Source organism: Labeo rohita, chromosome 5, assembly GCF_022985175.1.
Source record: "Labeo rohita strain BAU-BD-2019 chromosome 5, IGBB_LRoh.1.0, whole genome shotgun sequence".
NCBI classification, from domain to species: Eukaryota; Metazoa; Chordata; class Actinopteri; order Cypriniformes; family Cyprinidae; genus Labeo; species Labeo rohita.
The window spans coordinates 26,869,380-26,895,150 of NC_066873.1; the positions used below are offsets into that span (position 1 = coordinate 26,869,380).

The 25,771-nt window shown below is 37.8% G+C and overlaps 3 protein-coding genes across 3 annotated transcripts in view; 2 read left to right on the plus strand and 1 right to left on the minus strand.

The window, feature by feature from the left end:
- The window catches only part of fbxw2 (F-box and WD repeat domain containing 2), an 8,531-nt gene extending 8,335 nt beyond the window's left edge, over positions 1–196 (plus strand). Inside the window, exon 7 of the mRNA XM_051109993.1 lies at positions 1–196. This exon is cut by the window's left edge and continues 1,040 nt beyond it. The gene's annotated coding sequence lies outside the window, so the exon portion shown is untranslated.
- Positions 197–12,973: 12,777 nt separating this feature from the next.
- On the plus strand, positions 12,974–15,234 carry gas1b (growth arrest-specific 1b). The gene has a single exon (XM_051111210.1). The coding sequence runs from the start codon at positions 13,376–13,378 to the stop codon at positions 14,180–14,182; it is 807 nt and encodes a 268-aa protein (XP_050967167.1). The 5' UTR covers positions 12,974–13,375; the 3' UTR covers positions 14,183–15,234.
- A 3,777-nt stretch (positions 15,235–19,011) lies between these two features.
- c9 (complement component 9) lies at positions 19,012–25,660 on the minus strand. The gene is made up of 11 exons (XM_051110678.1): positions 25,519–25,660; positions 25,228–25,336; positions 24,902–25,052; positions 24,650–24,800; positions 22,652–22,790; positions 21,128–21,568; positions 20,631–20,871; positions 20,323–20,457; positions 19,847–20,022; positions 19,529–19,757; positions 19,012–19,431 (listed from the first exon to the last, which is right to left on the minus strand). The coding sequence occupies exons 1-11, from the start codon at positions 25,593–25,595 to the stop codon at positions 19,280–19,282; spliced, it is 2,001 nt and encodes a 666-aa protein (XP_050966635.1). The 5' UTR covers positions 25,596–25,660; the 3' UTR covers positions 19,012–19,279.
- Positions 25,661–25,771: the final 111 nt, after the last annotated feature.

A 25,771-nucleotide genomic window follows, 5' to 3' on the forward strand; every position in this document is an offset into this window, starting at 1 on the left:
CCTTCAGAGGTGGCTTCTTGCTGTTACTGACCCTTGGTTTTATTTTTCATTCCGTTTGTTAGTCATGTGCCTTTGTTTTAACACGTAACCATTTGCATTTACAGTGTGTCACATTTTGAAATCCAGTCCTCCCTCAGTGACAGAAGAATTAGTTTTATGCTTTTTTTTTTTTTTTTTTTTTTTTTTTTTTTTTTTTTTTTTAACCTAATGTAATCAACACTGTAAGAATTAGTCTTACCACTATTTAGCCAGTCTAGATCACACAAAAGTGTTTCTCGTGAATCTCATTGAATGTTCATTTTTAATCTTTATTTTTAAAGACTGATCTTATTTTTGCATAATCCAGGGCTAACCAGCCTTTGTCACTTTATATAGCTGCTTCTGTAGTTCTGTATATCACCCCTGGAATATAGATCAATATAACTTTTTATTTTCCCAAACCGTCAAAACAAAGTATTCTGGGTTGGTAGTTTAATGCATTTTTGCTCACACATTTCAGTGGCTAGATACTGGGTAAAATTGTGATTTAAATATCAGTGGGGGTTATGATGTCTGTATGCACTGGTCGTGTGTTACTTCACTGAAATGCAAACCTCACAGACAGTAATGCCATCCATCCATCATTAGCAAAATTCAGGTCTGTTGTTTGTATAACAAAATAACATGCTGTCTTACAAATAAATGACAGTAGCTAATGATAGAAGTTGACTTTTTTGGACTCATGATATTTGCCGTTGTCCTTATGTGGAATATCCAGTTATTTTATCTTGCATATGATTTATCGATTTAATCCGGGTTTGCGTCAACATAACTTCTAGTTCGCTAAACCGCTATGCAATAACAGTTTTATTGTTACCAGAATTACACGAGGCTTTCTCACGCAAGGAGAAGCATGTTTTATTCAATTTGCACACTAGAGGGCGATGCTGCAACAAATTTATTAGGGTGAAAAATTGACAAAGGATTGTCCAAAAGATACAATAATATATATATATATATATATATATATATATATATATACACAAATAAATACTGTGATTGCAAAAGATTTACTTCTCAAAAAAATGTTTTTGTCCTTTTGTGTTTTACGGATTGAAAAAAATCGAACCTCTAAAAAACATGAGGGAGAGTGAATAACCATTGAAGACTTGTAACAAAATGATTTAAAGCTTGTATAAATTTTAGTGTCATTCCCACAGTGTGACGCTCTCCTTACAATAAGTCTGATCTCAGTTTTCCCTCTTCTTGCTCGATTGTCTCTCAGCTAATTTATATTCCCCCTCTTCTTCGTCCTTTCTTCGCCCTCTTTTTCTTCCCCCAAGCTCCCCCTTGCGCTCCTCCCCTCAGCCCCTTCAAAACTCATTGGAAGGAGTTAAAGCAGAAGAATAACATGGCATGTCTCTCTCTTATTCCCTCTGTCTCTCCCTCTCAGTCTCAGTGCCAGTGCAGAATTAATGGGCCATTTGGGCTAAGCATTATGGCGTAATCCCAAAACTTTCATTCACGTCGCTATTACTCATCCATTTGCCATACAATAGACCTTTTTTGTCCATGAACAAACACAGGATAGGAAAATACTTGAAAATATGCTTTATAAATTGAATTACATTTTTATAATCCACTTCAAAAGGTTCCTTGTAAACTGCTTTCTCATACTGTTTATTTAGCCAAAGATGGTTATAATCCATTGTTGGGAGAGGAATTCAGACATGATCGTAAAACTAGTAAAAAGAATTTTGAATGCTGACATTTTAATGCTCCAGACAATATTCTTGGGGTAGTTGCTATTTTAGACTAATTAAGTAAATTAGATTCCGTATTTTAGATGTGTTCCTTATGCTATACAAACAGTATTGGTGGGGAATGTTAAAGTTGCTTAAAGGATATGTTTTGTTATTCTGCCAAGTTAATGTTTCTTCTTCGTTTTTTAATTCTAGAAATGTTTGCTCAGTGACATTCCAGCACTGGAAGGATCAGGGAAAGCTGTTACCCACCGCAAAGGGTGAATTACGGAGATATAACGACAGATGAAATTGAAAAGCTAAGCATACCCCTTGAATGAAAGTAAAATGCTTTATTTTGTTGTTTCAGCGCAGAAGGTCTTTCCATTTCCAAGACCACCCACATGAAAAGATTTATATCAGCATGCATTGAAACCACGAGCAATTACAATGCAAAGGACCACTCTGATGAGCTCCATATGCTTAAAATCGCAAATGTCAATTGCAAACACAGCATATTAGGTCTTGATGAGATACATCTCTTCTAATCCTTTTAATGATTTGTGCATGTTTAATTATGAGTGCTCTAAACATATTGAAAAGGCATGTCTGCACTGTTTCTATTATGGGATGAGAGAACACACACACATACACACACACTGGTGTTTATTTTCACCCTGTCCGCAGACCAAACATGATTACAAGTTGTACAGTCAATATTTAGATATTGCGGTTAGGCCCTCAGCCATGCTCTCTGTTCTCCTCCCCTCGATGTGTGCATGTCATCAAACAGGATATTCCCACTTTTACTAAACCGATCTCAGTACTGTGGCAATCACCGTAATCATTACAAGATATTTCTGTGATGCAGTTGTCAGTGCATGTGCTCTGAGATGTTGCACTGGACATAACTGGCTACAAGGGTTCCATTAAGAACTTTTAACATCCGTGGAAATGTTCCATTGCACAAAAGATTCATTTATAGTTGACATAACCCAAAATGGTTATTCTGTGTAGTGTTCATGTGTCAACATTGTAGCATAATTTCCCAATTCCCTTTTATGTAATTGTAGTTTTTTAATAACTTGTTTCGGTTTCTTTTCAACCCTCTCCAACATCAGATGCATATATCTGCGGACAGAAGACAATGTACATCTTTGTATAACATTTTCAGGACAAAAATGTGCAAAAATGATTCCTTTAGGGGTACAACAGCTTGTCCCTGGGGCAGAACCCTTAAAGGAACAATACTGTACCCTAACTACCTGTAAAAGGTCCATATTAGTAATAATATGCAAGTTTACAGTGCTATGTATGTATATAACAGTATGCCTTTAAGGGGTAGTCAAGGTATAGTGTTGACCCTTTAAAGGCCAGGCATACACTGTGCGAACGGGATGGTGTGACGCAACAAAATACTATCCACCTTAGTTTTCCCATAATGGTACATTTACACGGGGCATTGCCCTCAACGCCTGTCATTTATTTTGAATGGAGTGATCTCAAGCATTGCCGAACTGAATTGTGGGTCTTTTGTATCGCGTCACTGGTTGTGTTCGCGGCAGAAGTTGAAAACTTTTCAAATTTTCAAGCACCAACACATTTTTCATACTTGAAACACCATTTTCAAGCGTTTGTAATGATACCTTTACATGGGGTGTTGGCATCGACGCTTGATAGAGGGTGTGACCATCATAGTGACAATAGCCAATCACATTCCTTTTCTTGTGTTGCATGAACGGGATTGGCTAGCGTGTACTTGGGTATTTGCATAAAACAATCTGATCGGCTGACACCTGCGTTGGCGTTTGAAAAGTTGAGATGTTTTCAAATTCTGCCACGAGCAACACCAGTGATGCAATGCAATGGACACAATTCAGTTTGGCAAGGCTTGACATCACTTCATTTAAAGTAAACGAGAGGCGTTGACACCGACACCCCATGTGAATGTACTGTAAAAGTGGATGTGACCATTTGTAAATTTTATGGTTCTGGCTTCTGGTCTCACCGCATCCAGCTATTTTTAGCTGTACAAACCTGTAGAACCCATTATAATCAGTGATGCTGTCTACATTGAATGTGGCGTGGTGCGACACAACAAATCACTGACAGGAAACGGATGCCTTGTTCTATTTATGATGTACTGACACAACGTTCAATATGCAATGCCAAGCCAAAGCTCTGGATTTATGTGCTCACACTATACGGTCTGATTGTCAAGCTGCTTCTTGACTGTTCTCACTACACAGCCGAAATAAACACATGGGATCCTCCGAACCCATGACATGTCAGAAATTCATCTGACCATCCAGTTGACTAATTGCCTCTCGTTACCCCCTGTACACTGCATGTCAAAAGATTCACAACAAAGCTGAAATTCAGCCTGACTCAAAGAGACTGACATGAGAAAATCAGGCAAAAATCACACAGTGTATGTCTGGCCTAACACCGTGTCTACACAGCGGCACAGTGCGACACAACAAAAAAAAATCTCTTATTTTTTCCTATAGCGGTGCATTCACACGGGACGTCAGCATCAGCGTTTCTCGTTTACTTTGAATGGAGTGACCTGAAGTGTTGCCGAACTGAATTGTGGGTCCACTGTGTTCCATCACTGGCATTGCTCGTGGCAGAAGTTGAAAACTTTTTAATTTTTTTAAGTATCAACACAGGCTTCTGTAATGATACATTCACATTACTTTTTTTTTTTTCGGTGTTGCATGAATGGGATTGGCTGGCGTCTGCGCTGGGGTATTTGCATAAGGCAATCTGATTGGCTGACGCCTGCGTCAGTGCTTGAAAAGTTGAGAAGTTTGCAGCTTCTGCCGCAAGCAACGCTAGTGATGTGACGCAACAGACCCACAATTCAGTTTGGCAATGCTTGACATCACTCCATTCAAAGTAAACAGGAGCCGCTGACGCTGGCGCCCCGTGTGAATGTACTGTAAGAGCGTGCGTGGCTAATTCGTAAAATGTATGGTTCTTGCTTCCGTTCTTATCTGCGTCCAGCTATTTTTAGCTGTACAAAACAGCTCGTATTTGCTGCTTGATATTGCAAATTAGTGTCTAACCATATTATTTTATTGTACTGTCATAATTATGAACACACTGGTTTGCAAGCAGGATCCATTATAATCAGCGATGCTGTCTACACTGGATGTGGCAAATAGATTGATGCTTTATTCTATTTATGATGCACTGACACAAAGTTCAATGATTTGCAACAGTCACGTCCAGGGTAGACAGGCTTAAGCTGTTGCGGCGCAGCGTGACACGATAACTGTTGTGTCCGGTGTAGACACAGTGTAAGGCTACTAATGACAATTTGAGAGATTTTTTTTTTTGAGAGTGAAAGTATGTAGCCAACAATTTCAGCTCAAAATGGCTGACAGCAGCTAGATTTTCACAGTATGTGTGAAACTCTAATGTAAGCATGAACTAAATTCCAAATGCACATCCCAAATGGGAATTTAAGGCAATGTGAGGAAAGCTCATCTCTGTAGACTTACACATCGATTTATTGGTGCAAGTGATGACATTTATCTAACCATGGTATGCTGATGTCGACTTTAAAGAGCGGAAGGACGAAGACCGTAGAGAATACAGTTGGTGGAACAATTTGTGAAGAGAAGTCTCCTTAACCTTGTTCAACCCTAGAAAATATGTGAACATTATTCTGTTCCTATTATTGATGAATAATATACTGATAAGAAATCGTTGTCTATATTAACTGCTAATTCCACTGAAGAATTGGTTTTCTTAAATTGACTTTGTTTTAAAGAAACAGCAGTCTTTCAAACCCATTCCTTTGCAGTACTGTAATGATTAGGCCTTGAAGGCCTTGAACTAACACAGATGCAATGAAGCTATGTAAACATCTTGGAGTTTTGTCTATATTCGTTTACCTATTCAGAAACTCACTGTCATCTGTGTTGATGGTGGTGAGCTAAAGGCCCAAACAATTCCACTCTCCTCCCCTCTCTCCAGCCCTCCATGAACAGACAATGGATCATTCACACTGCCCTGCCTTCATGCCACTGATTGGCTTACGGTAAAAAAACATTCAGGCCTCGTGGGAACTTTCCAGCCGAGATGATAATCAGAAGGGGGAGGAAAGGGAGAGGGACAAATACAGGATACAATAGGCAACAGAGACCTTATTTACATCTCATATCCCCTCCCAAACAAATCAACAAAAACATGGGCCTAATGAGAGGGACAGAGCTGGTGCCATTACACTCGCTGCTAAGCTAAAGCTAACTGCTTTTACTTCAGTCTCTGTGCATTTGTGATATGCGCATATAAACGTGGATGCAGTTCATGGTAAAAAATGTTCAGGGGATTTTGGTCAGTGTTTAATGTACAGTAGTTTCTAAAGTGATTTTTACTTGATGAGAAAGTGAATACCAGAACTTGGTGTTGATTTGTAACTAAATGACCAACAAAACAGCTGTAGCCTATGTCGGTTTCCAAAAATATGTTACAGTACGTGGTTATAAACTGTATGTAAAATGATCTACAGTGCGAGCATAAGAGCTCTGCTCAGGACCACCATGAATTCTCTTTTAATCATCGAACGTACTGAGGCTTAATGGGTCAAACCGTCCTGGGACACGAGAGCTATGATGTCAGTTAGCCCACATGGAATACATTTCATCTGCTCTGTAATGAAAATCGGTAACACTTTGCAGAAAGGTTTTATATGTTAACATTTCTTAGCAACAGCTAACTGAAACAGCATTTTCAGATGCATATTGATACAGTTATACTGCAAATACACAACTGCAATGAATAAGACTTTTGATAACATCAGAACTGATGATTTTTAACTATATGGCCCGCAAGATTTAATCTAAAACATTAGCATGCCAGTCCTTATGCAACAGCGACTCAATCCGTCCCTTATGCAATTTAGTTCCACAACGCCACTTTATATGATCCGTTTATTTCCTGATTGGACAAAATCAAGTCCCGCTCTGCATTCTGTGCCATTCGATAAGCCACTTAGATACACAACAGAGAGAATAAAAGTCACTATTTCCATTTCATGCAAACTTTGGACTTCATGTCCGAACTGATGTGTAATATATGTGGATCTGGAGTATATCCAAGAGCAGTGCTGATGTATATGGTCCATTCTATAGAAATGGTACAATCTGCTGTCCAACAACCAAAAAAACACATTTAAAAAGCATTTAAGTCTTCAAATCTGAGATTTTCACTAAGATCCTTTTCGCACAATAATATTTAAAATATCAGTAAGCTTAATAAAAATAAAATCATCATTTAGTGGGTACTTGCAATTGGGAGTTGGCTGTCCCAAACCTGAAACCTTAAATTTCAACTTATGAAAATGATTTTGAAATAGTTTTAGCATTTTATTCCATTGTTGTTTTAAAAATATCTTCTTGATTTTGTAAAAAAGTTAAGTTAAAAAAAGTTCATTCTTTGTAAATCATAAAAAAAAAGTGTCCCGCATTTTCATGTCACTACTGAAATAATGTGTTTTAGTCCATTGACTTATTTTAATTGCACCGCTACATTTATGATCAGGAAATATTCTCTCTCTCATAACTATAAGGTGTAAGTAGGTTCCATAATTTTGAGGCAAATGTGTTCAAAAGTCTGAAAATCTGTGTGGAACTTCACTAACAAACACCTTTTTCCTGCAATTAAGCACACTTTTTTTAGTTGTTATGTGCGTACAACTGTTCAGAACTGTGCCAGCTAACCATGTGCTGATTAGCATCTTTGACATATGTACAAAAGTATCTAAAATTGTCACGACTGTAACAGTCATGACCGAAACATTTAGTGAAATTTCAGTAGTGACATAGTTTTTTGGGTGTCATTCCACAAAATGTAGTTTTTAATATGTGCACAGCTGTTCAGAACTATGCTAGCTAACCATGTGCTGATTAGCATCTTTGACGTGCTCAAAAGTACCTAAAATTGTCACTACCGTAACAGTCATGACCGAAACATGTCATCATTGTTTCGGTAGTAACAAAAGGGAACACAAAATCCGTTTTTGGTGGGAAATAAGCTAAATTTTACTACAGTTATAAAAATTTTTAGTATTGGAGTATGTTTTAGTAGTGTTTTGGTATGCAAGTTATAATTCAGTAATGTGATGTGGTTCCTACCGAAAAAAAATGATGTGCAGTCACAACCAAAACATGGGATGTTTTGTCAGAAATTATGTGTATTGAATAATCAACTAAGATTTTATGATAGTGTTTGGTTAAGTGTATATTCAAACTAATGAATCCTTTGCCTTTTACAAAGAAAATTTTGATTCAAAATACATTTCATAAATCACACTTGAAATATTGTCTTAATGTAACCTTTCTTATTAAATTATATATTACTGTGTTTCGGTAGTGACAAAATTGGGGAGAGGAAATATATTCCAAAAGTGCACAATTACTAGAAATGTATGCATTGGATATTATACAATTTGCATTACATACAACATTTTTGGAAAAGACACATTCTTTGGACCAATTCTGTAGAATGACTCATATATAGATTTTTTTTCAATGTGAAAGAAGTATATGGCTCATTTTCAAGGCTTTGAAATTGGACTATTCAAAAAAATGGCACCTAAGTATGTCCTTACTTAGTATAATGTAACACAATGCGAATATGTGGTAAATTTTATTCAGTGTGATTTCTCAGTAAAGGATGAGCAAGTGAAATGTTTGGGGCCTTCCATTTAGATTTATTAGTATTTATATACTGTATTCAGGCAAAAAAAAAAAAAAAAAAAAAAAAAAAAAAAAATCAAAGAAAAGTGTGATTACAAATTTGACGTATTACTAATGTTTTGAAACTGTGATCAAGAAAACAGCTTTACCACTGTGACATCAGCCCTTGGTTCTGTTCTATTCATTTCACAGATGCTTCGTAACTATGACCATACTGTTTAAATATTACCAGACCATTACTTTAGGGTCAAGTGCACTTTACAGGTTGTCTAAGTGAGGATAGCAAAGGGCCAACAATTCATTTAAAGCTTTTAGCTGAGATGGCTAACTATACAATATGGCTTTTTACACACAAAAAAGTTTTATTATGATAGACAAGATGGATGTGTGACAATCTAGACATTAGCGACACAATACAATCATGGAGGGAAATTCCATTTGAAGTATTTGCTCCGTTCAACAGATGGTATTTGTATAAAGAGAGGGTCTTCCTAATAAAAGAGCCGAGAAATGGCTGCAACAGCTCATTCAGAAACATTTGCTTAAGATATGAAAAAAGCAGACGGTTAAGCAAACACAGACCAGTGAAAGTAACAGAGAGACGGTTAACAGCTGTTTCCATTAAATCAGCTTGGTGGAGCCAGGCCGTTTTGGCAACAAACTAATATCATAGTGTGCAATCGCTGTGCCTTTGAGAGCTTCTTGACGAGGGAGGTCCTGATGAATATGTTTTTGGCAATGAGGCTTGAGTGTGTGTAATCATTTGTGACAGTGGTGGAGACGTGAAGACTGAGACTTCTCGAGCGCTGAGAAAGCCATGTGTCCTCTTTTCCAAAAAAAACCTCAGCATTCCAATTCTAGAGTTGTTATGACTTATTGTCACTGTGGGCAACAGTACAAAACAGTTTCAATAGGAATAGGAAATGCTGTGTTATATATAGTAAATGCCTTCATGCATTGTGATTTCTTCACTTTTTATACTTTTTAATAGCTCTTATGGCCTAAAGAAAACGTTTTACTGCACAAAGTAATATGACAATTTGTAGTTTATACCTATTATAGTATTATTAAGTACAGAACTGGTTAAAGTTATGAAGGACAGAGCTGTCTGTTCATGCCTCAGACTTCATCTGAGCAAAAGAAAATTTGGCCCGCTTCGGTTCTGGCCTGCGTCCAACACTGACATGATTCAGGCTGGATTTCAGCAGCATGCATGTACGAAAAAAAAAAAAAAAAAAAAAAGAGCTAGAACTTCTCTAGAACTCAAATTATACAAATAATTAGACACATCTCGGATCCAGGTCTTTCCACTGAAAGTTCTCTTTTAGTTTTTCCCCTGATCGCAAAGCCTGGGCAACTTTTCAGCAAATAATGATAAACAGGTCTGACAGCTTGGCAAGAGGGGACAACCGACTCCTCAGAGAGATTCTGAATACATTTCACAGCAGTTCTCTCTATAAGAAAAGGAAATGCCAACATCTTGCAGTAATAGTCTCAGCAGATTGAACAATTTCATCCTTTGTGAGGAGAGAAGCTTTGAGCTCTGGAGTTGCCTCTGCGTGTGAGGGAAAAAGTACAGGGCTCATATTCTGTTTTCTCAGTGTCGGGCAAGCAGTTTCATTGCTTGTTGTGTAATAGATTGCAATTGTAGAAAGTGTGATTGATCTATTATTTTAAACTTTCATGTTCTCCTAAATTAAATCACACCACTTTTCTCATTTCCAATCAGTTCATACTTTCTTCACTTCAACAAAAACATGCTTGTGAGAAAGTTGTGTTAGTAATGGATGTGCTGTATTACAGTTTTACTGTGGAATGTTAGAGAATTTGCATGAGACTGTTTGCTCCTTTCCTCCCAAATGGGCCATCTAATCTCTCTAATTGGGAAAAGGAGAAAATGTTGAAAGGTGGGGGTGGGGTAGGGGGCATTTTTGGCCAGCTGCCCAAGCTTTGTGGTTTGAGCACTGCAGTGTGATAGGGTCAATGTAGCATGGATAACACAGCCCGCACTGTTCTCCAAAAACTAGCCCTTCTCTTTCTGCAGATCTGGGCCAGGTGATGATCACAATCAGACACTGAAAGCACAGGATTATTCCATAAACGTGTACATGAGTTAAACTGTCAGTGTTAAAGATATACAGTTGAAGTCAAAAGTTTACATACACCTTGCAGAATCTACAAAATGTAGTTACCAAAATAAGAGGGATCATACAAAATCCATGGTATTTTTTATTTAGTACTGACCTGAATAAGATTTTTCACATGAAAGAAATAATTTTTTACATATAATCCACAAGAGAAAATAATAGTTAAATACGCTTGATTCTTAATACTGTGTTATTATCTTTTTTTGTTTGTTTGTTTAGCGATAGTTGTTCATGAGTCCCTTGTTTAAAGTTAAACTGCCTGCCGTTCATCAGAAAAATGCTTCAGGTCCCACAAATTCTTTGTTTTTTGTTTTTTTTTTGTGTATTTGAACCATTTCCAATAATGACTGTATGATTTTGAGATCCATCTTTTCACACTGAGGACAACTGAGGGACTCATACGCAACTATTACAGAAGGTTCAAACGCTCACTGATGCTTCAGAAGGAAAAACGATGCATTAAGAGCCAGGGATAAAAACGTTTTGAATTTGAAGATCAGGGTAAATTAAACTTATTTCGTCTTCTGGGGAACATGTAAGTATCTTCTGTAGCTTCTGAAGGGCAGTACTAAATGAAAAATATGATATTTAGGCAAAATAAGAAAAATGTACACAACCACATTCTGTTCAAAAGTCATTCCGTCAGCTCTTGTGGAGCATCAGTGAGCATCTCAACCTTCTGTAATAGTCGCATACGAGTCCCTCAGTTGTCCTCAGTTTGAAAAGATGGATCTTTGCTGAAAAACCAAAGAATTTGTGGGACCTGAAGGATTTTTCTGAAGAACAGCGGGCAGTTTAACTGTTCAGGACAAACAAGGGACTCGTGAACAACTATCACTAAAAAAAAAAAAAAAAAAAAAAAAAAAAAAAAAACACAGCTGTGGATCATTCAGGTAACAACATAGTATTAAGAATCAAGCATATGTAAACTTTTGAACAGGGTCATTTGTATAAATTCGACTATTATTTTCTCCTGTGGATTAAATGTAAGCATCTTTTATGTGAAATATCTTCTTCAGGTCAGTACTAAAAAAATAAAAAAATGAAATGAAAAAAATAAATTGGTAAAAACTTTTGACTTCAACTGTATTCATCAAATATATAATTATAGCTGTATATAATTATATAGTTTATCTCATTAAAACTCTCAAAATGCAAACCCGCTACTGTCTTGATGTTCAACATGAATGAGCAAAGGGCTTTTGGTGTAATACTCTGGAGTATATAATGAGGGAATGGGGAAGTTTTGGGGTAAGAACAGAAGGAAAAAGAAAAGCTGTTTGTGTTGAAACAGCTGTTATTTTGCTGCATAGGCATTCAAGCCAATCAGAGAGGATCAAAGGATTGTTCATGCAATCACCTGCTAACCAAATGCAATGCCCAACACATGTCATCACAGAAAACACCTTTGTGAACTTCCTACAGATGTTTCTAATAGACATGCATGTGTCCACATGCCTTGACAACTCTTTAATAACTGTTGCATAGATTTTGGACTTCTTGAATGAGACCCACTGACTACATATGAAGCTGGAATATTAACACTGAAATCATCAGATCGTGCATCAAAGTGGAGGAGTGATGACTGCAAAGATCTTGCAAAAATCGTTAAAATCCTTTTGTTTAAACAGACAAATCCAATTCTCCAAATAAAGCAAAATAAAACAGGAATGCCTGTTAAATTCATTACGGATTGTACAAACATGGAGAGACAATGTAAAATGAAACCATATTAAATATAAGAACGCCCACACACATACACAAAACTCTCTGCCAAGTCGATGTTGTTTCATTTAGAATTTTTTTTTTTAAGTGAACTGTGTTTTATTTATTTTATTAAATAATATTTAAAACAAACTTTTAATAAATTTCCACTTAAAAAAAGGGGATTTCCTTTCCTCTTTGTGAGAAAATGATAAATTAACAGATGGTCTTTTTTTACATTTAAAAATGTTCCTATAAAAGTTGTTCCTTGGTGATTTTGCAGATAAATATTTTTATGAATGCTTATTAAAACATTTCTTAAGACAGGCTGAAGTCTGTCAGGCTAAATAATTTAAAATAATTACACATAATTGCTTAGAACTGAATATAGCAAAGCATTGCTGCTTGGGTACTAAGGGCTGGGCAGGGACATTGGCTGAGGACATGTAATGCACTTCTGATAGCCAAAATATTCTAGCACTGTGTCACCGTAGGAGGGGCCTGATGCTTTATCAAGTCAAATTACGGCCCGCACCCCTCTCCACATTCATCAAGTTGTGACCTCCACCCTCCAAGTGACGTCAGAAATCACAACAACTGATCAGGCCAATAGTGTGCTGCATGCATACTTCTGGGGTCCGGGTAACTGAACAGATACACCAAGACATCTCAAGAGAGGAGTTAGAGTGAGTTGAAATTTTTCCAGCTTTGTTATTTGAACAAGATGCAATGTGAGATCGCTTTTGGGATGTTTCGGTGTACTTTATAGACTGTTCATTATTGCTGGATTACTGCAACAAAGAGCTGCGAGAATAAAAGATGTTGCCGCACGTTTTGCTTTCGCGGCAGTGAGCAAATGTGATTCGCTTGCAACCATTTGGTGTTTTGTCCATGGAGGAGTTTCGACACACGTTTCTGCGGATACTGAAGGAACAAATATGAGCACACTTAACTATCTGAAGTGGTCGACAGAAGAACGCCGCTAGACGGTGGGCATGGAACAAGGGGAGTTGTTTGTCTCAATCAAACATTATGGATTATGGACCAACAAATGGAATCCCTTGACCCAATAAATTAACTTTTAAGCTGCTGGATGTTGGCACATCAAGGAATGGCAAACTCTGGCAAATCTGCAGTCATTCTACGGCTGCAAATATTGATTTTGTCCATCGGTTGTGCGTTGATATGTTATAGTAGTTTATCCACCGCATCACCGGCACACAACCAGCGTTTGATATGCTGGCAAGCCATCATGAAGTGCCAAGGAGAACCGGAGTGTCACTACGCGTATACTCAGTATCTCCACGCGTGCGGTTCGGTGATAAACGGCAACAGGAAGAAATGTCCCAGCCACTGCATTTCTTCCATCATTCAGCTCAATCTGACTGTGAACGGCCCGGCGCTGGAGGACTGCGAGTGCGCCTCGGACACTCTATGCAAGATGACCAAGCGAGCCATTGAGCCCTGTATGCCCAGAACGAGCCACATGGGCTGCACCGAAGCTCGTAAGCAGTGTGAGAAGGATCCCGAGTGCAGCACCGCCATGCGGGACTATCTGTTCCACTGCAGGAAACTGTTCGGAGGAGAGCGCTGTTCGGACGACTGCCGGCGGGTCATCACGAACATGCGCTCCATTCCCAAAGCCCAACAGCTGGACACTTGCGTGTGCGACGGCACAGAGAGGACCATATGCGAGTATGTCAAAGGCAGCATGAAAAACTTCTGCTTTAACGACCGATACGGCGGGAGTGGGTTTTCAGATACCGAGGACGACTTGGAGGACGACTACGAGACGGATTATGAGGACGAGGAAAGTGATGCCTGGGATTTAAGAGCACAAAAGGGTTCGATTGTGATGTCCACCATTTTGACATTTTTTTCTCTTGACTTAATAAGATGAAGCGTGTTTTCAGTATTCACTGGTTAACTGCATATTTGACTTGGGTGGAAATAAAGGGGGACAATTCGGACTCCCCCAAATTAAGCCTTAACACCCCCGACCGACATGGAAGTAAAAACAAAAGACGGGTGTGGAGAGGGTTAGGCTACGCGAAGGTGCATACGTTATATACATCTTCGACGTTTCAGTAACCGCAAAAGTACAATAAGTTAGGCTATTAAGACACTTGTGAAGTTGTTTTGACACAAGGTTACCCGGGTCAACAGTACACTACGTGATCACTTTCCGGCGGTTCAAGTAGCCTATTACCTAGTCTATAACTTTATTGTAGATCTACACACAAAAATAGGACAAGACCTATTGTGTTTTGTCTAGTTGAATGTGCAGATGCATATTGAGACGTGTTGCAACGACGAATTTCATATTGTAAATTAATGACAGAAAAATGTAAATGAATGACAAAAGTTGTCCCCCTGAAATAGTAATTGAATAATTCACACATTGTATTTGGTCCTATTAGCTACCCTAATTTCAACAGGGCCTTGAGGCATGTTTATGTCATCGTTTTCGTTGTTTTGTTGAGTTGGGACTTGGCTAGAAATCCCTGTTTTCTTTACATTTGCTTAGGCGCCTAAAATGTACAAGGTACAAGAGAGCAAGAGAGAAAGAGCCCATTGGATAAAAACCAAGAAGAAAATGTGAGAAGAAGGAAACCAGAATCCCATAGTGAAAGGCTGTTTTTCAAAACCTAGTTGAGCTGCCAAAATCTGCACACCATGAAAAGGAGTAGCCTGATTTGTCTTTGATGTAGAGAAACTATGTTGGAAATATTTGCTTCATTATATATTAAGTTATTATGAGCTATTGTGGAAACTATTCAAAGAGATGAATAAATACTGTAAGTTTATTTTTGTATGAAAGATTGGGTAGTGTAAACAATGATTATTGTAAATGTGTATAATGTTTCTGTATCATATAACTGTGTGAATAATGTTGATAAACAATACCATGTAATACTGTTTATAATGTTCATAAAGACTGGCTTCAAATTATTCCAAAGATCGTTTGACTTGTATGTCTGGTTATTTCACTATTCAGTTAGATTTTAATCATTGTTTTATCAATTGTGCAACAGATATCTACTGGTATGTTTTTACTTTCTATTGTACAGATTCATGAAATTTTAGCATGCCATTTAGACTAATTGCCTAATATGCAATAAAACGAGCATTAGGTATCACAAGTCATTCTAAAGTAATTTAGTCAATAATGTTCTTTTGTCTGCTGTAACCAAAATAGCTTCAATTTCCACCTGACATTCCCTTCAGTTTATAAATGTTACCAAAGTCATTATCACAAGCATGTGTTAGTCAAACATTTTGGCTCTGATTGTGCTCGCACTTGACCTTGTAAACATAAATGTTTACAGAGGGAGTTAGTCTAAGTTCCCAGAGACACTCAAGATCTAAGGAAACAAATGAGGTTGTCTTTACACGGGATCACAGTTGAGCATGAGCCAAGCAAGGCCTTGACTGGCTTATTTGTTCAAAGCCTGAGTGTTTATTTAAAGTCTTCACTCAGGCTGACAAGGAAAAAAAAACGTGTTCGCGTGAATGAAGCCTCAAGTAGCCATCACAAACGCACTCAGCCTGCTACTGTGTGTGTAAGTGGGCTTGTCACTGCTTAAAAGAGCTTGCTTCTCAGTGTGAGTAGCACTTGGGTAGCACAAATCTCCTCTTGGATTCCATATGCCTCTTTGTTCTGTTAAGTTTAATATAACAATACCAGCTTGGTATCTAGTTAGCATTCCAAATACAAAGGAGCAATAAGGTATTATCCCATAAAATATAACAGAACTTGCCCTTCCCCCAAACACCTTTAAAAAAGGTCAGCCTCTCATAGAAATGAATCGTTGAGAAAAATAGTGAAATTTTATGCTATGCTACAAGAGATCCAGAGATCCAAGATGGCAGCCGTGGTGCTTAGTTCATATCGAGGCAGACGTGGGACAAGGCTTCTCAGTCTTAATGAATGAAGGAGAAGTCGAGTGGCACTTCTGTCATGCTAATACTAAACACACAATAGAGGCAGCACACAATGACCTGGCACTTCATTCTGTCTTCTAGCTGACACCTCTAGAAAGAGCAGAGTGAACGTTCTTGAGAGAGCAGAAGGAAGAGATAGAATTATGTTAATCTGGTCCAAATGAAGGAGGTTGCTTTTCCAAAAACTATATTCTTCAATATTTTTTACACTTTATTTGTATTTATACATGCAAGCAATGGATTTTTTCTAGAAGTATTCTAGAAATAGAATATTTTAGAAAGCTGAAATATTTTTTTTCTTTAAACCAGACCATTCTTTTTCAACAGGTTTCATGCTGCAAGTATTTACAAAGAATGCATACTGACTCCTAGCTGAACCTTTCTGCTTGTTGTTTTCTGTCAATTTGAAGTAACAAGATGAGGTGAACCGACTATTCCTCCTCGCCAGGTGAAGGGCCCCTTTGGGACTTTGTAAAAAGGGAGCTGTTTCTCAGATCAGGCATGCTGTGTTGAACCTGTCACATCCAGTTTTTGTTGAGAACAGACCCTTTTAAAACTGAGAACACTGTTGTTAATCCAGTTATGTCCACAGATTTGAGTGTAAGGGAAGTGAAAAGCAGCAGGGTAGAAAACATTGTTTAAGATTCCTATTACTTCAGATTCTTATTTCTTGTCTTAACTTGTGCCAGCCTAGTGTATAGATAGAGTTGGCTTTGATGTAAGATTCAGGATGTGATAAAAATGTACAATCCTCCTCTTAACTGAACACAGTTCATCTACATCATGGTGTTACGTAAGCAATGAGACAAGGAGCAGTATCTCTTTGTGGAAACTTTTCCCATAGTACGTTTCAGCTGTTGACTAGGGCATAAACCCAACAAGAAAACATTTTGAGAGGGGAATGCGGGAGAAAGAAGAGGTTTGGTTGTCAGGCCAGTGGATGGGAAGAGGGGGTTGGTTTTTAAGGGGTTCTTAAAGAAGGAATTTGGGGGAAGGGCAGGCAGTGAAGGGCCTTTTCTGAATGACCCTACATGGACAAACAGAGGACCCCTCCACACCATAAGCATACTTTAGCCTGCAATAGTAAGCTGGACTGCATGGGTGCATATGACTTGATTGCTCCCCTCTATTCCATCAAGGGGATGAAGAAAAAGAGGGGAGCAGTGAAAAGACTGCGAGAAGAGAGACAAAACTGTGCTGACATGGGGCATAACTTAATTTTCACGGTTCCGAGACAGATGGGAAAGGTAATGTGGCGTGACGGCTCTTAGAAACTTCAATGGATGCCGTGACCTCAGAGAAGTTAGAATCTGACTGCACTGGGTCATTTTTTTTTCTTTTCTTTAGGAGTGGAGCAGGAGGTGCACCTTTCAGCTCATTGCTTTGAGATATTTTCCCTTTACCCTTTCATTACATCCAAACATATATACATACACGCACACACATTTCTGCCTGACATTACTTTAACAGTTACCTCCGATAACAAATTACTCTTAGTTGTAATGTAGAAACATGCATTTGTTTTTGTGTTTTGCAATTTTTTGTTGTTTTCAAATAGGATGTCAGTCCAAAGCCATTGCCACCACAAGTTGACTCTTGAAGGGTATTGAAGCTGAAAGGAGCTTCTCAGAGGCTCAATAGGGAGCTAAGAGTGCTACTCTATTAACCTGACCTCTAGAGGCCCAAAAAGAGTGAAAAGTGAGCCATCTACTTCAACATCACTTCTATTCCTCATACATTCATTTCTTCTTTGTGCGCCCCCAAACATTAGTTCTCATTAAAAAAAAGCATTCATAGGACTAGTTCCCATTAAAAAAACAAAAAAACATTCATATGATATGTTACCATTATTGTATACAATGGTGGCCAAAGATATTAGAACAGTAATATTTTCACCAGCTAAAAATGGTTTCAAGTCAGTTATTTCTATTTTTTGCTGTAGTGTGTCAGTGGAAAATATATGGAAAGTTTACATGTCCAAACATTCATTTTGCCATTAATTGTAATAATCCAGTGAGATTTTTGTTTGCACAAGATGACAACAGCCAGATCTGATCTCATCATCATCCACTCTGTCTGGAATGACATGAAGAGACAGAACAAACTGAGACAGACTAAATCCAAAAGAACTGTGGCAACATCTCCAAGATGGCCCAAGAAACCTACCCGCAAAGCTACAGCACTGTTAACAGTTTTTGTGTAAAAATGCTGTAAAATGTGGTAGGTCTCTTGAAGCACCTTGGAGACGTTGACACAGTTCTAATCTGTCTAATTTAATCTGTCTCAGTTTGTTCTGCCTCTTCGTGTTATTCCAGACAGACTGGATGATGATGAAATCAGATCTCTATGGCTGTTGACAGACTCCTTGCGCAAACAAAAATCTCACTGGGTTATTACAATTAATGGCAAAATTAATGTTTGGAAATGTAAATTGATATTTCCTACTGACACACTACAGCAAAAGATAGCTATAAGTGACTTACAACTATTTTTAGCTGGTGAAAATACTAGTTTTCTAATAATTTTGGCCACCATTGTAAATAATAATGAAAGGATGGAAATTTATTAAAAATGTGTAGTGTGTATGTGGATTCTAGTCATATCAATGTCTGGTTCGTGAGGTTACAATCAATTCACAAACAAAGTCTCATTCACAGACATTTACCTTCTGGTAACATTAAATTCCTCTTCCTCTTCCAAATCTTGTGGCTTTACTGACAGACAGGATAATTCCCACCAGTTTTTAGGTAATGGTATTTAGTAAACTGATATCATACCATGGTATATTTGAAAGGGCCGTGAAATTTATTTGAGAAACCATGACTGTATGGTACGGCTGTGGTAGGCAAAAAGTCAGGTCATGTTAGAAAAGTTTGCTGTTTCTGTAATTTAAATACTAAATGATCACAAGATGGCAGTGTTGTCACACGTGTGTTTCTCCAAACCGCTCTTTATGAGAGAAATATCTAAATGTACATGCAACTGTAATTTATGTCTTATTTTGTTCACAGCATTTTAATATTCCACGATAATTTGTGTATTTGTGCTACTATTAGCAGTAGTCTTCACGGGTTTTGTCTCCTTTGCAAATTCCGCCTGCTACACCTTGAGTATTGCATGTGCGCGTCCGTCTGCGACGCCCCCCGGAGCACAGCGACCAGGAAGACCAGCAGCCCCAGTTTCCCAGTTGTTCAAAAGACTTAGCTAGAAATGAGTACACAGAGAGAGGGAACGCTCAAATCAGATGAACAGAAATGAATTCTATGAAAGTTTTGACAGGTCGGTTCACACAGAAACACACCTTTCACCAGTTCCATCTCAATGATCTGACACGCCACACCTTCAGTCCCTGGTGGGCACATGCATTTACATTCCCCGTCTATCTGGATCACAGTACCACCGTTCTGGCACGGCTGGCACTTACACACGCTGTACTCGGCCACATAGTCATCCAGGGCTCTTTTGAGATTGTCCCGCCTCGGCTGAGCGTCAGGAAAGTCCAAAGGAATTGCGTTGTAGATGGGTTCAGGCTGTCAACACAATGAAAACATAGTGTGTTCCATTATAGCAGTTACCACGCATGCACTGGCAAGTTAAGTGAAGGCGAGGTGAGTCTCACATCACTGTGAATGAGAGCTGGGAGTGCAGAGATGGTCTTTGCCCATTCCACATACTGATTATAGTCTAGAATGCCATCTTTAGTGAGCTGAGACTTCATGGCTACTGCTGAAGCCGGACTGCCCCCTTTCACTGAGATCAGCACTTTATCAATAGCCCCCTTCGTGTTCCTGTCATCTGGTGAACAAGATTGTGAGCAATTTATCTTTTTATCAAAAGGCAGGTGTCTGACTACTTTAGAGAGATCGTTAGACCAAAAATTTAAATTCTGCCTTCATTTACTCACCCTCAAGTCCAGGCCTTTATTTAGCACAAATAGTGAAGTAGCAGTAACCGTTTTATTCATAGATTGAAAGTCACTCAGTGGGGGCCAAAATAACACTGGACCCCGTTAATTTCATTTAAATGAAAAAAAGTGTTTTTTTGCATGATGTGTCCTTTTAATAACTTACTGTTAAAGTAAATGTATACACACACCTGTGGGGGAGTCTGTTAGACTATTACAGTCATCTGTTGGTTTAAGTTGTCCTTCTCCTGATACTACTTTAGAAAACTGGACTTGGCCTGTAAAGCCGAGCTCAAAACATTTCTTGACTGTAGTTGCTGTGACCTCTGCAATCAGATAAAGTTGACCCATCAAATAAAACCAAGTACATCTTTTAGTGAGACTTTCAGACTGAAAAAGTGTGCTATGCATCTCATTAATGCCTTGCCATTTAATCATGTAGCCTATAACCTTTGTCTACATATTCTGTAAAAAAAAAATTAAATTTGATTAAACATACTTTTCAGTTTGAGGACATCCTCATTCATTATGTAAACAAGTTCGTATTCTCCACCAGACTTTCCGTTCTTAGTAAAGTGTGTTCCATAGTCCTCCAAGAAAGCAAAATACTGTCCCTTTTCATATGTTAGTGGCAGGGCATCCACATCATCCAGGAAAGTTGAGGACACCTCCAGCCCTCGCTGTCTCATCCTGTAGGTTGCCAGCTCCACTCTGCCTTTCACTCTCATGAAGGTCTTCCTCTGAAAGAGAACGTGTGTTCAGAGTAGAAACAGACCAAGAAGGTAGTCTTTATTATTTATATGTTGACCCTAAATGAGCAAAAGACTTGTGAAATATGTAGTAAATATTTTTTTTCCTCTTTTTTCAGTTTTGAATTCCATCCTGTTTGAGGTTGGAATTCCAGCCTGAAGATGTGAATTATAATGAATAAAGAGCAAACAGGTAAGAAATAGCACCTCAGCAGATAACAAACTAATAAACCTTAATCTCACGTACCTTGGTCGTTGTGATTTCTGACAGTTGTTTGATGATATTTGTTGTTGTTTGCTTAGTGTTAACTCCAACTGTTGCACTAAAACCTAAGCCAGGACTAGTATTTTGGCCTGCATCAGAACCTTCAGCTTCACCGCCCTCACCAGGACCTTCAGCTGCCCCGGCCTCATCAGGAACGGCTGCTTCACCACCGTCACTGGCGCTTGCAACTTCACCATCTGAACCAGCACTGCCAGCGTCACCAGCTGAACCAGCACTGCCAGCGTCACCAGCTGAACCAGCACTGCCAGCGTCACCAGCTGAACCAGCACTGCTAGCCTCAGTAGGTGTAAACTTGAAGTTTAAGCCCATTTCAAAAGATGTGGAGGATTCCGCAGTTATCTCTTTTATTAAAGAGTGAATGTCCTCATACATCTGCTTAGAGCTGCTCTCTTCCACTTTTGTCTGAAGGTAAAGAAACGAGTAAAGACTTACCATTTTTTCTTTTTTGGCATTTAACTATTCACTTGTTGGTTTGTCTCGCAGTCATTTTTAGGAGATTTACAGTTGATTTTGCTGACAGTTAAAGGTATAGTAAACCCAAAATTAGCTGAAAATATACTCTCAGGGCATCCAAGATGTACATCCAAGAGTTGCTTTTTTCCCCATCACATCCTCTGTAGTGAATGGGTCCCGTCAGACTGAGAGTTCAAACAGCTGATAAAAACACCATAATTCACAACACAACTCTAGTCCATTAATGAACATCTTGTAAAGTGAAAAGCTGTGTGTTTTTAAGAAACAAATCCATCATTAAGGTTTTTAAAATTAAACTTTAAACTTATGCTCTGGCCAAAATATCAGTCCATAATCCATAATAACGTTTCCTTCAGTGAAAAAGTCAATTCAATTCAAATTTATTTCTAAAGCACATTTAAATTCAACCTTAGTTGGCCAAAGTGCTGTACGAAGATAAAAAGAAGAAAATAAATATATAAAGATGAAAGCAAGTGAACACATACACATTACAAACAATTAAAAGCACAAGAAAAGAGATGCGTTTTTAACATAGATTTGAATTCGGCTAATGTGGAAACCGTTCTGATGGGTAATGGGTAAAGTCACTTATGCCCTTTCAAATACTGTTTTGGAATATTTACACTTGTAAACAGTGCTTTATCTGTGCATATTTCTCTCCTGATTCAGATGAAACAAGCTTTTACTGGAGAAAGCAATATTATGGATATTTTAGCTGGAAGCAACAGTTAGAAGTTTAAAAACATCTTAATTTATTACAAACACAAAGCTTCAGAAGGTTATTGCAATTGGTTTGTCAGCTGTTTGAACTTGGCTTATGATGGCATTCATTCACTGGGAATCTGTGAATGCTAAATTTCTTCCAATCTGTTTTGGTGAAGCAACGTATTCATCTGCATCATAAGCACATTTTCAGCAAATTTTCATTTTTAGGTAAACTATTTCCTTTATACTTAAAAGCTTTGTAAAACAACAGTTGACATCATGCATACAGTAAAACAAGAAACCCACCTCATAGTTGAGAACTCCAACATTCCAGGGCAGTCTGTTATATTCCAACGTGGTTGGATCTCTGATTCGGCTACATTGGCCATTATAGAATCTGTTATTGAAGGGATTCATTCGAGGTCCGGATCCCAGAATATTTATTCTGTTGGGACAAGAATTAAGCATCATTAGTGATAACAGTAATATTGTAAAAATATTGTACTTTAACTTTCAGTGTTGCATGATCCTTCAGAAATCATTCTAATATGCTGATTTGATGCTCAGGAAACATTTCTAAGGATTTTTATTGTTGAAAACAATTGTGCTGCTTAATATGTTTGTTTTTTCCAGAATTCTTTGATGATTAAAAAAAAATATCTCTTTATTTGAATGCATTCTTGTTTAAAAAAGTATTAATTTCTTTTTTTTTTTTTACACTGCTGTTCAAAAGTTTTGATCAGTAAGATGTTTTTTAAAGAAGTCTTTTCTGCTCATCAAGGCTGAGTATATTTGTTTTAAAATACAGAAAAAATATTGAAATTCAAAATAGTATTATTGCAATTTAATATGCTTTAAAGGGGTCCTCATATGCAAAGTTCACTTCTTCATGTTGTTTCAACATTAATGTGTGTTGGCAACGTATGTACAAATCTACCCTATAATGATAAAAATCCATGCAGTGGTTTTTAATTAATCTGTAAAAATAATATCCGATTTTTCAAACTGAGCCCTTCTCAGATGCCTGTCGGTGTGCCGTCACACTGACAGAGGCCACTCCCATGATAGTTGATTGACATGAGCTTCTTACCTCAGACCAGCTGTCACAGTCCAGTAACCTCCATTGTTTCGGTGCCGGAGCAGGGATGTCAATTAGACAAGAATATCTCTGATTGAGCGATTGAGGTGTTGTGTTGCTGGATGTAATAATGAACATAGTGGTTGTATTTACTCCCAACATCTGAGCCGTTGAAGATGCAGTGGATTACGTTTGTTTGTGAAGGGAATGCAGCTCCCGATTTACATATATCTGTCTGTGTTCGCGCGAATCATTCGTGATCCAGCTTCACTTACAGCAGAAGTGAGTATAAGGTTTTTTTTTAATGAATCTTTGTGATCACCTTTTCTTATAACGTGGTAGTTAGGACGTTTAGCGGCTAAACGCGACTAAACATGGCTAAACTAAACAGGCTTGTCACTCCACAGAGAGAAGAGAGGGGCGGAGTGAGCAGGGCTCATTTGAATTTAAAGGAACAACCCCTTAGAATGAGATGAGTTTTGCAAAGCTCATTTTGACAAGGTAAAAAGGGTGTTGTTTTAGAATTTTTAACCAAAGTATATTATGGACTTTTCATTAAGACCCTAAAGAATCATATCAACTTGTGGAAAATGGGCATCCGATGACCCCTTTAAAATAGAATTTATTCCTTTGATGCAATGCTGAATTTTCAGTATCATTATTCCAGTCTTCAGAATCAATGATTGTTCAGAAATCATTCTAATATGTTGATTTATTATCAATGTTGGAAGCAGTTGTGCCGCTTAATATTTTTTGGAACCTGTGATGCTTTTTATCAGATGAATAAAACATTAAAAAGAACAGCATTTATTTAAAATAGAAATCTTTTGTAACAATATACACTACCGCTCAAAATTGGGGTCAGTCATTTTTTTCTTTCTTTGAAAGAAATTAATACTTTTATTCAGCAAGAAAAAAGATTTCTGTTTTGAATAATTGCTGTTATTTTAAAACTTTTTATTCATCAAAGAATACTAAAAAAGTGCCACAAAAATAGCAGCTCAACTGTTTCCAAGATTGATAATAAATTAGCATATAAGAATAATTTCTGAAGGATCATGAACACTGAAGACTGGAGTAATGGCTGATGAAAATTCATCTTTGTAACACTGAAATAAATAATATTTTAAAGTATTTCAGAATATTCTGAATATTCTATATGTTGTATAAATAAACATGAATTCATATGTCACAAGCAAATATTAAGAGATACAATAAGCTCTTACCCGTATCCAGCTTGGTTGGCTATATCAGACTCAAATACAGCTGTCTTGCCGCAAGGTGCCCTGGTAACTTCACACTCATCTTCATCAGACGTATCAGGCTCTCCACAGTCGTAATCCCCGTTACACCTCAGATTTTTGTTTATACATATTCCTGAGGGCAGAGTAATATTCTTAATACTGAATATTGTTTGAAGCTTCACTTTACAACTACATTTCTACCGACCAGCTTTGCAAAGACAAAAAAATACTAACCTGATTCGCACCTCCATTGAGAGCTCTTGCAGACAGGTGGAGGGTCCATCTGGCACTTGGTAGTAGGTTTACAGGTTTTCCGGTCTCCAATTGGGTATATGCACCTCGAGCCTTTAAACTGCCCAAAGACCTCGATACCTCTAGAGCGATGCTGTGTTACACAGACACAGGTAAATGCTTCTTCTTCTACATTTCTTCATCTTGACAAATTAGGTTGTGTGACTTGGATTATTAACAGATCAGAATAATTTCACATGACCATAAGACACTAAACATTCACAAGTGTGAGACAGAATGACAAGAGAGAAAAACTGAAATCTCAGTACCGTCATATTAGTGCACGGGTCACAGGGCGTCCACTGAGACCAGGCGCTCATTTTGCAGTCGATTGCTCCGGGATCATTTATTTCCCGCACCTCTCGTCTTGACCCTTGCCTTTAAGAAAAATAAATAATGATCAGTTTAATAACCACATGCAATTCCAACTCCATTCTAGTGCATGACTTTAGTTTAACACAAAAAATAAACATAAAGCTACTATTTTCCCCACATTTTCCGCATCTAACAGTACAACTCTAACAGTGCATTCAAATTTTTGTGGTTTTGAGTATACATACATATGGTCCGGTATGCTTTTTCCGTTAACCTGATAAAGAATGCATAGAATTACACATAAAGCAGCTAAAGCCTTCATGGTGAACCTTTGGATGGTCCTTTGAATGTGTGTAGGAACTTGTACGCTTGTATTTAAGCATTGATTCAGTGTTAATAATTAACATTGAGATTTTTAGAGTTGACAAGAGGTTTGGAAATGTTTGTGTTTCTGAAGCTTATGTATATCTCTGTGCTTTCCCAGATATCCTAAATCAT

Bases quoted from the DNA above. Each gene is read 5' to 3' on its own strand.
- gas1b (XM_051111210.1), top strand. From the start codon at position 13,376: ATGTTGGCACATCAAGGAATGGCAAACTCTGGCAAATCTGCAGTCATT.
- c9 (XM_051110678.1), bottom strand. From the start codon at position 25,595: ATGAAGGCTTTAGCTGCTTTATGTGTAATTCTATGCATTCTTTATCAG. The intron at 20,023-20,322 runs GTGTGTGTATAC...CTTGTTCACCAG, and splicing joins TCTAACAGACTCCCCCACAG to ATGACAGGAACACGAAGGGG. The intron at 19,758-19,846 runs GTGAGACTCACC...TTGTGTTGACAG, and splicing joins CAGCTCTCATTCACAGTGAT to CCTGAACCCATCTACAACGC.